This window comes from Hordeum vulgare, chromosome 7H, assembly GCF_904849725.1.
Source record: "Hordeum vulgare subsp. vulgare chromosome 7H, MorexV3_pseudomolecules_assembly, whole genome shotgun sequence".
NCBI classification, from domain to species: domain Eukaryota; kingdom Viridiplantae; phylum Streptophyta; class Magnoliopsida; order Poales; family Poaceae; genus Hordeum; species Hordeum vulgare.
Genome location: NC_058524.1, coordinates 43,184,878 through 43,196,511, shown reverse-complemented (window position 1 = coordinate 43,196,511; position 11,634 = coordinate 43,184,878). Strand labels below are relative to the sequence as shown.

The following is an 11,634-nucleotide window of genomic DNA, read 5'->3' as shown; positions in this document are numbered from 1 at the left end:
CGCTACTACTAAGTGGGACCAAACGAGCTCACCAACGCCAGCTCTAGTAGTAGCGCTGCCCAAAATAACGCGTTAGTGCTAATCACATTAGCAATAGCGCTGGCTTGCATAAGGCGCTACTGCTAAGTGGAACCCAAGGAGTCCACCTACCCAAGTTGTAGTAGTAGCGCTTCCCATAATAAAACGTTGTTGCTAAGCACCATAGCAGTAACGCCCTTCTCGTCCCCGCGCTACTGCTAATTAGTCCCATGGACTTGTCATCTTCCCCGTGGACGCCCCTCACTCTCTCCATCTCTCCCTCGCCACTCCCTCCCTTGAGCCGTTGCCGGTCCTCCCAACGGGACCCCTCTGCGCGACTCTGTGCTGCCCGGTGACCCCGACCCCGACCCTGACCCACCCTGCTGCCCCGACGACCTTGACCCCGGCCCCGACCCCAACCCCGACCTCTGCTTCTCCTCCGGACGTCTCCTCCGCGCGCCGGCAGTCTCCTTCGCTAGTGAGATACCCCGACTTAGCAGTAGCTAGCGCCTCGGCTCCTCCTCCGCCTATTTGCCTACTAGGGTTTCGGTGGATTGCTAGGGTTCTTGCTAGGACATTCCAAGGGTTGCTTGCTAGGGTTCTTGCTAGGACATTGTTTCTAAAATTGTTTGTGAAATTAGATAGTTAATAGGAAAACCGAGTCAAAATGAGTTTAAAATGAGTTTCAAAAATCAAGCATTTTTGAAATAGCAAAACTGAGTCAAAAATGAGTCAGAAAAATGGTTTTGATGCCCAAATTGAAATGAGATGCTTGGTGCCCAAATGAAAATTAGTATTAATTTGGCATACAGTTATAATTTGGATATGTTTTATATAATTTTTTATGAGAAAAAAGAAATTCTCCGCGTATTTCTAAGAAGATAACGAGAAAGTAAAACATTAAACGATAAGAAAATGTTCTCATAGAAATTTCTTCTCGACGTCGACAATTCCCGGCCAGCATCCTCGTCGTCGACTCAACGGTGAGATCCTAGACAGGCACCATGTATGGGGCCGGGCTTCCCCGGACTAGCAGTGGGAGGAGCTACCTTCCGGGTCGTCCAACTTGGTGAGGAATCAGAGTCTCGTCATCGACTCAGAGCTTCTTTGGTGACGGTCGCGTGGGCCACTATCAGTGTGAAAGAGTGCGCACCAACACACCATGAGATATGAGAGTTATTTAAGGAAAGTCTCGACAGATCGAAAGTCAACCGATATTGAATTAGGTCTATTTGAACATGTGTGTACGTATGTTATTGTAGTGCACACCTCCTAGTGCCTATGTTTTGCCGGAATGTTGATTCATTTCCGTTCCGGTAATTTTCAAGCACTCAATATGTCTTATATTAACAATGATCATGCCAAAATTTTGAATCATGAACACATGAAATATCTGACAACGATTGGGAGCGTGAACATTGCGGCGACGATCGGGGTTTGTGCGACACGCCTCACCTCCGAGATGACAGGCTCTTCACCATCAAGCTTGACGAGACCTTCGTTGTTTGTACGGTACCCAACGGTGACAAGTGTTTTTTCGTAATTAAGCACGACTTCTGTTTCTTTGCTTCAACGTGTAATTTCTGTTTTATAAAATTCGACCAGTTCATCCCCTGCCATGCAAGAAGGTATGTCTTGGAGAGACTCGGTTTCGAAGACCAGGAGAGTATGGAGACGACCTGAGGACTAGACATGGTGACACATTTCTGGTCAAAGTAATGAATGCAGTTAATCACACATAATTAGGATATTCAAATTGGCAAGCTGTAGCCAAGGCATATGGATTTCAGGAGGTTATGGAAATAATCTTTGATCTTCGTCTTGAAGATCATATTGAAGGTGGATGTCGATATGCTTCCAGTTTTACCTTCATGTGAGTTTGTCAAGTAATTTGCATTCTATATTTAAAATTACTTGGTGTCCATCCATACTAAATTTGTTAATTTATAATTTACATCTTATTTTCTTTCTTCTAATGAAACACAAAACATAGTTGACATGACACACTATATTTTATGGATCATATCTAACTTGGGAGGAGAAGGATATTCTTCTCACATTTGTTATTGGTGTCCTGTTTGGTAGGGACAACTTCCCGTATAATATGGGACGTGGCATAAAGTATACTTATTACATGGTATTAGTGCATAGGTTGAGGGCTGATGACATTCGCGCAAATATCTTGGTAATATTTGTTAATCAAGTACACTACCATTGTGTAAATAGTGTTGATTACATTGCTAACTAGGCTACTATTATGTTCTTTAACAGAAACTGCCAAATGATGTTGTGCTTCCGTTGATGCATGGCAAAGGTCATATGACAATTAAAAGCCCTACGTGAGTTCAGTTCGCTTTTCCATACTCGAGTGAGCGTAAATCAAAAGGACAACTCCAAATTGAAGCATGGGGAGAAATAAATAAGCATCACAAGTCACAAGTTGGAGACCGTTGGATCTCTCTGCTTCATCACATAGACATAGATGTTATTCTATTTTATGACATTTTACATAGAAGAGAGAACTATGTCCTATAAGAGAGAAGTTTTTCTGGTTTATATTAACTTGGCATGATCGATTAGGATGATGTTTTTCTGTTTTATGAGATTTTAACTTGGTATGATTAAGATGATGATGAGTTGTTAGATGAGTAAGATGATGATGAGTTATATGACATAATATGTATAACCGTGTGTAAATTTTGTTGCTGTCACAATAATTATTGATGTTGTATGTTAATATGTATAACTGTGTGTAAATACAACATAAATATAAAAAATAAATATGTTTGTTTAATAGTAGCGTGGGTTAGAAAAGCACGCTACTAACAGTAGCGCTGATTAGAAAAGCTCGCTACTGCTAACTCAGTTATCTGTAGCGATGGGCATACAACGCTACTGCTAAAAGTTAGCTACAACATCTTAGCAGTAGCGCGGGTATCCGTGCTACTGATAGTCCCAAAACCGCTGTTAGGGTTTTGCCTAGTACTGTTAACTGCTTGTCATGTATGATTAACTTTTTGTCACGTGTGATCCAACCATAATTGCTATGTACGGTTAACCGTAGTTACCATCATTACCTAGTCGCCACATACGCACAACTGTAGTTGCCATCGCACCGTACGAGCATCGTGTGAGCGAAGAGCAGTTCATCCAGACGCACGCGGACTAGGTGGTGACTGTGTGAGCAGGAACTGGTCCGCTCACACGGCGCAGCTGACAACCGCGCGTTGCTTGTCGTGTGGCGAATGCTCTAATGTCCACACAACATGCTATGCCTATGTAATACTGAAATTTCAATAAATTCCTTCAAAATTCATGCAAAACATAATAGACGGAGATCAATGAATGTGTACAAATCGCACATATACCACACGTATGGGCATTATCATTTGGGTTAGAAAAATAATTACATTATGAAATGAAAATATGAAATACTCTACATCATTACATTATGCCCTCCTTGGATTGTCGGAACTAAGAGACATAGAAAGAGAATGAATACAAAATAAGATGGTGGGAAATATGTTTGTACATGATTTCAAAAGATCTAGTTATCTAAGCAAGCGAAGAAAAAAAAAGCCCAGTAGTAGTGAATGCTCGCCCGAAATGGTGGAAAGGAGGGAGGGCATAATAACGATAAACTGAATACCTAGGGAACAAAAATGCTAGCCATACGTACGGGGTTTTACAGGCTTCTACTACAAGCTACTTCCTAACCAACTAAACATGCCCCCCTAATTTTCAGGTGGATGGGCCCCTCCTTCTTAATCCAATCACAATTTGCTAACTTCAATTCATCCTGTAAAATCCCGTAAGTGTCTGTCGGTGTATCATTGATCCCCTAGGGAAAGAGCTATGGATCAGCTCGGTTCTCATTCTAGTTTTTTTTTTTTTGCAAGGACCGTTCTCATTCTAGTTTATCTTACCGGAGCAGTTGATTCAGGAGTTCTCCGCTCTCCAACTCAACCTTCTTCCGGTTATTTTCGAAAGAAAAACCTTCTTCTGATTAGGACACGCTCTCCTCGAGATTCACTTATTTTGTTTCGTACGTAGCTTATAGAAGAACCTTAAAAGGGTCTTATATTTAGAAACGGAGAAAGTAGTATGAAAGTTAACTTGATGAATCTAATAATACTGATTTTTTCCTATATTGATATTTTTTCCTATAAATTTAGTCAGATTTACTTTGACCAAATCTTATATGCAAACTAAAAGAAAAAAAAAACCGGCAGGGAGTACAAGTTCTCAGCATCATCATTATATTATAGTATTCGCAGTGCAATGCTAGAGGTGATCATCGCAGCGTCTTGGGTTGATTGGATGACGACTGATGTTAGCGGGGGCAGGTGGATCCGCTGAAGCCGTCTTCTTGTGCGTGGACCGGCCCGCCTTGGCTCTCTCCTCCCACCACCTTCCTTCCCCGCGTGCTGCCGGTCTGCTCTGCTCTGCTCTGCTCATAGGCTTTTGAACAAAGGTCGATGAAGTAACCCCAAGGCGGTGTGTTTGGATGCTTGCACAGCAAACCTTGAAATGTTAACTTGAAAAAAAGCACACCTTGAATTTCTCGTGAACAACGCTATTCTTCTTTTTTTCTTTTTCTTTTTCCGACGAGCCATGCTCTTCATCCGAGCACCTCCCAGAGTATCTAAAATCTCGCCGGCTCTTCCAAAACCCAGTGTCTTTCACCAAGAAAAAAACAATGCTTTGCATACATGCGTTGTGCACGCGGTTGCATTTTCAAGGGACGAAAAGAGGGTGAGCACATTACTATTATTTTACAGGGCAAATGGAATAAAATGAGGTGGCCAGGTTGAGAGAACTGATACGCCTGTAATAGTCCAGGCCATGATCAACCAGAATCAGCCAAGATACCGCTACGAATGAGAGCTGGTTGGCTCCGGCCACTATCCTGAGCTGCTGCTTTTTCGAACCGGCGACAAAATATACAACACTAGTGGCACCATGAGGAAAACAGTGAGCAGCATCACAGTCACCCGAATTCCTGAACATCCCTAGCCTCCCAGAAGTTGTACACGAGTCACACTTGCGATGAGAAAACATCTCCTTTGCCGCAACAAACAAGCACGCGTATCACTAATCTGCGAGCGACTGAAAACGGCTTCTCCTCCTTCGTGTTTTGAAAAAACAGGTTCTTCAGGCTGGCTCGTAGAGACCTAGCACGTGGCCGTCGATGCAGCGTAAGGCTGCAACCTGCATAAAAGTAAACATGATACAAGAAGAAACAATGAATGGATATCATTACTAGGGCCACATATAGATGTTGAGGGATGTCATACTTTTCCATGGACCTCATATTTGATCGGCCCGTCCAGCTCGGCTCCCAGGGACATTAGCTTTGTCACTGTGCTGGTTATGTCCGGTACGGTGAAGGACATCATCGAAGAATAGGCTCTCTGCGTTGCAAGGGTACTGCAAATATGTACGAATATTTTGACAAAAGAAGTCACCATATTATGCTAGTTAATAGCAAAAAAGATGTCATGATATCGCAGGGAAAACTGGTTAAGATGATTAACTAATACTACTCCCTCCGTTCGTTTTTATAAGACGTTTTAGACGGCCTGCTTTGAACTATTTTGGGCACTGTCTGAACTGTCTAAAACGTCTTACAATTATAATTTGTGGTCATGAAGCTCAACCTGTCAGGCATGAATCAGTTAGTTGCTGCCTAGATTTCATCTTTTGGATGCAGCGAATATGCCGTACAATTCTCCGCAGCTGACTAAATGAAATCCATGTTATGAAATAAAATAAAAAATCCATGTGATGGCATAGAAAGGACTCCCTAAGCTACATTCTATCAAGCACCTCTAGAGTGACATCCACCTCAACCCTCAAAATCCCTATAAACCACAGTGAGTGACGAGGAGAGGGCAGTGCAGCTCCGAACCTGTCATTTGTGTGCATGAGCGCGAGCTTGAGCGGCCCTGACTGGAGCTCTGCAAAACGGAGTGTGCAGACGTTGACACTGAAGTCGAGCCCCTCTGCATAAAACCGTGCAGCCCGTGGCACGTCCCGGTGCATCTGGACCACCCACCGCAGTGTCGCCGCCGCCATTCCACGACAGGCAGGACCAGGGAATTTCTGGGGCCTGGGCAGACAACAGGAGAAACACTTGTCAAGAAATCCCTCGTTTCTTCAACCCCGCTACCGGCGGCCGGCGAAGCAACTTCCCAAATCTGGCAGCAGGTGGTAATTATCTCCAAGAGCAAAAGAGTGCTAGTCTGTTGTGAGAAGAAGAAGAACAGATAGAGCAGGAATTTCCTCTCTGTGAGGCTACAGCAGTCCAGTAATACAGATTTACTCTATTTTTCTTCAAAATGATGTCCCCCAAATCATTCAATCAGATGATGATATCACATCACTGCTACCAAAAGTTCTGATAAAAAACTAAAGACGCAAACCCTTCCCTTCCTTTGCAACAGGTAGCCACACAATTGACAAGTAATGGTATCTTATAAATGTGGCCGGCCACGGGTGGTAATTAACTCGAAGAAGAAAAGTTGTGAGATGAAGACAGGACAGAATAGGAGATCTCTTGCTGTGCTGCGAGGCAAACAGCAGTGCAGTGACCAGCAACACAGATGTATACGTACGTACCATTTATTTACTTCTATTTAAAACGGTGCCCCATAGATTCATTCAATCAAATGGTCATGCTCATACCACCTCATTGCCGCTAAAAACTTGGTAAAATGTTATGAAAGCACCCCCTTCCTCTGAAACTTAACAATTCCGAAGATCAAGTTCGAACCAGCCATTGATCAACCGGTTACAGGTAGCCACTCAGTTGACGAGTACTACTGGTATTTGGAAGCAATCGAGTAGCACAACTGAATGGACTGTTGATTCCTCAGTTCGGCATCTTACCTAGCCGGAGTCAGCGGGGGAGAGCGGACGCCGAGACCGTCAGAGCCGCGGCGAGCCCGGGCCTCGCGGCGAAGTGGGTGAGTCTCACAGCCAACACGGTCGAGGGAGAGCGGGGAGTGCCGGAACCGCGCCGCCGCGCGCCTGCGCAGGCCGTCTGCCCGTCGCCGCCGGCTGATTCGGGTGGGGATCAGGGATGGAAAAGGCTGGGAGCACGGACAACTGACACAAAGGTGATCCGCGGCCCAGGAGCTTAGGCCCAGCCCGGCCCGGCACGGCCCAGTAGGGCGCCGATAGAGAGGGAAGGGCTTGGCCCAGGAGATACCGCCAGCCGCCTTCGCCCCCCTCGCCGACCTCGAGAGCCATCATCCCACGGACCCGCCGCCGCCGCAGCCGCCGCCGTCGAGCACTCGAGCGGAGCAGAGGAAGCGGTGCCAGGGCTTCGGATCGAGGGAGGATGGGGAAGTCGAAGAGCAAGGGCGCCAAGTTCGCCGCCGTCAAGAAGATCATCAGCAAGAAGACCATCAAGAAGTAAGCATCCCTCGAGTCCGCCCCCCTCTGCGATTTTTTTCTGGTCTTAGTATGGTCGGAGCCCTGAGATTCGGCGCCGGTCGGTGTAGGCACAAGGAGAAGCTGCTGGAGGAGGTGCTGGACCCCCGGAAGAAGGCCGCCGAGAAGGAGAAGCTCGGCCGGAATGTGTGAGTGCCGCCCTGCTCGCGCTTGGGTTTTGCGCTTTTGGGGGTGCTCGTCTTGGGTCTAATCGGCGTGCGCTCGCAGGCCGCAGGTGTCGTCGGCGCTCTTCTTCAGCTACAACATGGCGCTCGGGCCGCCCTACCGGGTCATCGTCGACACCAACTTCATCAATTTCTCCATCCAGAACAAGGTCTGTCGTTATATAATTAGCCTGCTGTGCTTTGTTTCACTTGCTGGAAGCCTCCTGTAACCTCAAATTTACGAACTATGTGGTGTTGGTGGCAACCCACAACTTGTTATTACAACTGCCTCGGTTTGACGCCAGACGGTTTCAAGTCTGCGTTCAGCGGCGCTCAAAGCATAATACAAAGTTCAATTTTCTTATTGACAAGTTGAGTTGTGATGCTACACTGTTCTTATGCTAACAGGCATGCGTGCTAGTCCATGTGAAGAGTTAATGTACTCATAGTTTCATTTGCTTGTGTCACGTCATGTGTTCCTAGGCCCATTGTTCGGTGTGAGAAGCCTCAGCTCAAGCTACTAATTATTACTCCCTCCTTTCACTTTTATAAACCCTTTCAGACAACTAAAATTGAACTGTTTCGCACTATGTTTGAAATGTCTAAAAGGACTTATAAAAGTAAACAAAGGGAGTACCAGATAACACGGTTATATTGCGATTGGATTCAGTCCACTAGCCTTGGTCATATGCTTTGCTGATGCTACTGATGTTCTATTCAAGACAGGCTTGTCTTCATGCATACAAAGCTATCTGTGTGACTGAATGCTTCTTTTCCCTTATGCAGTTAGATTTGGAGAAAGGAATGATGGATTGCCTTTATGCAAAATGTAAGTTTATAGCACCGTTGCTTGCTTTCAGTTATCTTATTTGGATCTGTGCTATCTTTTCCGTTTGTATTCCAACTGCATATCTCTTTCCTGACAAATTCAGCCTTTGTTATGAAGGTACCCCTTGCATCACTGATTGTGTTATGGCTGAGCTTGAAAAGCTAGGACAAAAATACCGTGTTGCGTTGAGGTATATTCATGCCCAGTAATCACTGTAATATTTGCCGAGTCGTCTCTCTATAAATGTGCTACTACTAACTGCACATATTTGTGATTACTATATGATAATGTTGACTTCTCATTAATACTTCTATTTTTGTAATTCCCTCTGTCACAGAATTGCGAAGGACCCTAGGTTCCAGAGATTAGCGTGCACACACAAGGGAACTTATGCTGATGACTGTATTGTTGAGAGAATTACTCAGGTAATATTCTGCTTCCATGAATTACCTTTTGTTCTGTTAGAGTGGAGGTGCTGGCAACATTTGTGATGCTTAAGAGGTTGAGGGTAGTCTATTTTTATCTGGGTCCCTGTATAATCTACATAAGTATGTCATTTATATCGAGATCATATTCTTTTGGCATTGTAAACGTTCAACTAGAATCATTTACAGCGACAATTTGGAAGTTTGTGTTTGTTCGCTCCTTGATGATCAGAACTGTGAGATTTCTAGGAAGCTTTCGATGAAAAAGTGGCCCTTTTCCTCAAGAGTTTTTAGTTGATTTACGTTCTTTATGTCTATTTGTGGCATCAAATATGTTCCAAGGCAGTGAACAGAGCCACTCTTTATAGAAGCTTCCCTATTTTTTTGTACCCCTGCATATACTGTGTCCTGTGCCCATTCAAGTACCGTATCACTGCATGTACTACCTCTGTTCCAAATACATGATTACTTTAAAGTGTGATGTAAGAATTCTCTATATCCTACCACTAATAAATAAAAATATATTTAGTTTTTGGTAAGATAGAAATTGTACCATCAAATTTGTAGAAGGGCCTCAGAGTCTAATGTTTTACACACAAACTCATACAAAAAGTCAATGGTTAGATATCCTTCAGTTTTGCTCGTATTTAGTACCCTTTTGATTGCTTTGGATAGTTCATCTTTAGATAGCAAGTCAGTAATTACTTTGGCGTGGTACCTTTTTTTTTGTTAAACACTGATTTGAAATAATAATTTGAAACCAAATGTTTTCTGTAACAGCACAAATGCTACATTGTTGCCACTTGCGATAGAGATTTAAAGAGGAGAATAAGAAAGGTATACTTGCTTCCTTTAAGTTCAGCACCAGGACACCGAAGTTTTGCCCGCATACTGATAACTTCTGCATGCTATTGATTTGGCAGGTTCCTGGTGTTCCAATCATGTATATCACCCAACACAGGTACTCGATAGAACGACTCCCTGAAGCTACAATTGGTGGAGGTAATGTATTTTGCTCTAGTTTTAGTTTCTGTTCATGAAAATGTTCTGTTTATTTTTTTGTATTTGATAAATCCACGACCTAACTCATGTGTTGGTATCTTATATGCAGCACCAAGAATCTGATTAGCTGAAATACACCGTCACAGTTGCCCAAGTTCCTTGATTTAGGATGGACATGAGTACTGCCGTGCTGAATCGAGCTGATTGTAACCACTTCAAAATTGTGTACCAACCTCTTTAGGGCATCATTTTCATAAATTTTGTAAGGAACTTTAGAAGAATGTCTATCTTTGTCCTTTGTTTTGAGCTGAACTGTAGCCAACTTCCCAGATTGCTTGGTGTTGTTAATGTTGCAGACTCAAGAATATATTTTATGTAATATGCAAGTGCCGTCATATGGTTCAGTGCTTTGACATGCTTCTGGTTCACTGCACTCGATTGCCAAGCCAACATATGTTCTGGGTTTTGGATTTTGTGAACTATCTGTTCTGAACTGAGCCCAATGTGGAGTGCAATGCAAATAGTACGATTTACTTGTATCCTAAGCTTTATAAGCTCATGTATGACTCGTGTAGTGATAACTATAGTTGCGCAACTCTCTAGTGATAATTGTAGTTGATCAATGCTGAAGTTTTGTCGATACTATAACTTCACAAGCCAAAATAAAAATGGCGCCCACATGGTCTCTGCCCTTGGCCATGGTAGAGATTAGAGAGTAATTATCCTTTATTTAGTGGTAGAACATCGTGCGTCCACAATTCCACATCCAACCAACCATTATTATAAAAGGTGGCATAAGGCAAACTTGATGCTACCACCACACAGTTTCATAAACTGAAAAGAGAATTGAGGGGACAGTTTATCACCATGCCTTAAAGACAATGGGATAGTGGCATGCTAGCAAATCGTGGGCTTGATAGACTTCAGAAACTTAGGGTTCACTTGGACTGGTTCTGTCCTAGCATGATGGAATATCGTCATTGTTTTTTCAGCATCACAAGTATGCTCGAGAAGGCAACAAACTTTAATTAGGTTATGGAAATTGTTGACTGACATAGGAACCACGAAGAGTTATTCAGGAGGGTACACGTTAGGGATGCGAGATAACGAGTTGCCCTGTTGATGTTTTACAAGTAGAATCATCAATGGTGGATCTTCATCCTATATCAGAATGCACAATGACAAAAGGGAAAAACATGTGTTACTCACTAGTGGGGACAGGGCCTATAGCCCCGGCCCGTAAGGCCTAACTTTTTCGTCCTGGCCCTCTTACAAGCCGGGACTAAAGGTGCTCCACGTGGGCGCCTCGTAGCGCCCCAGGGGCAGGCCCTTTAGTCCCGGTTCGTTACATGGACCGGGACTAAACAGTTTCAGATTTTGCTTATTTTTGGGGTTTTTTTAAATGAAATTATTTTTGGGATTTAGGGTTTTAGGGTTTAGGTGTTCGGGAGATTAACGTGATGCCTCGTTTGGTGTTCGGGAATTAGTTTTCATATAATTTAAATAGAAATAATTATGCATATATATATATATATATAAGATTAACTTATCTTACAAGCGATCATATATATACAATTATATGAAGATCTGAATTATCGGGACTAGAGCCCGTCTATTCGATTACATGGACGAACATCAGTAATGGCCCTTAGCTACACTAAATCGTCCTTTGTCTTCTATAGCTTCCGTCCTCAGAAATCTCGCAAGCTCCTCTGCAACAGCAATCGCGCGTTGCTGTGGTAGGACCTTCGTCCTCATG

At 43.6% G+C, this 11,634-nt stretch overlaps 2 protein-coding genes across 2 annotated transcripts; one reads left to right on the top strand and one right to left on the bottom strand.

The window, feature by feature from the left end:
* Nucleotides 1–4,718: 4,718 nt before the first annotated feature.
* LOC123408202 lies at nt 4,719–7,272 on the bottom strand. The gene is made up of 5 exons (XM_045101368.1): nt 7,232–7,272; nt 6,910–7,128; nt 5,930–6,130; nt 5,316–5,448; nt 4,719–5,229 (listed from the first exon to the last, which is right to left on the bottom strand). Exons 1-5 carry the CDS (start codon nt 7,270–7,272, stop codon nt 5,173–5,175), a joined length of 651 nt encoding a protein of 216 aa, XP_044957303.1. The 3' UTR covers nt 4,719–5,172.
* Nucleotides 7,198–10,288, top strand: LOC123409981 (rRNA-processing protein FCF1 homolog). Its single transcript, XM_045102849.1, has 9 exons — nt 7,198–7,437; nt 7,527–7,604; nt 7,684–7,789; nt 8,406–8,448; nt 8,566–8,638; nt 8,786–8,873; nt 9,654–9,710; nt 9,797–9,875; nt 9,985–10,288. Exons 1-9 carry the CDS (start codon nt 7,364–7,366, stop codon nt 9,996–9,998), a joined length of 612 nt encoding a protein of 203 aa, XP_044958784.1. The 5' UTR covers nt 7,198–7,363; the 3' UTR covers nt 9,999–10,288.
* The last annotated feature ends 1,346 nt before the right edge of the window (nt 10,289–11,634 follow it).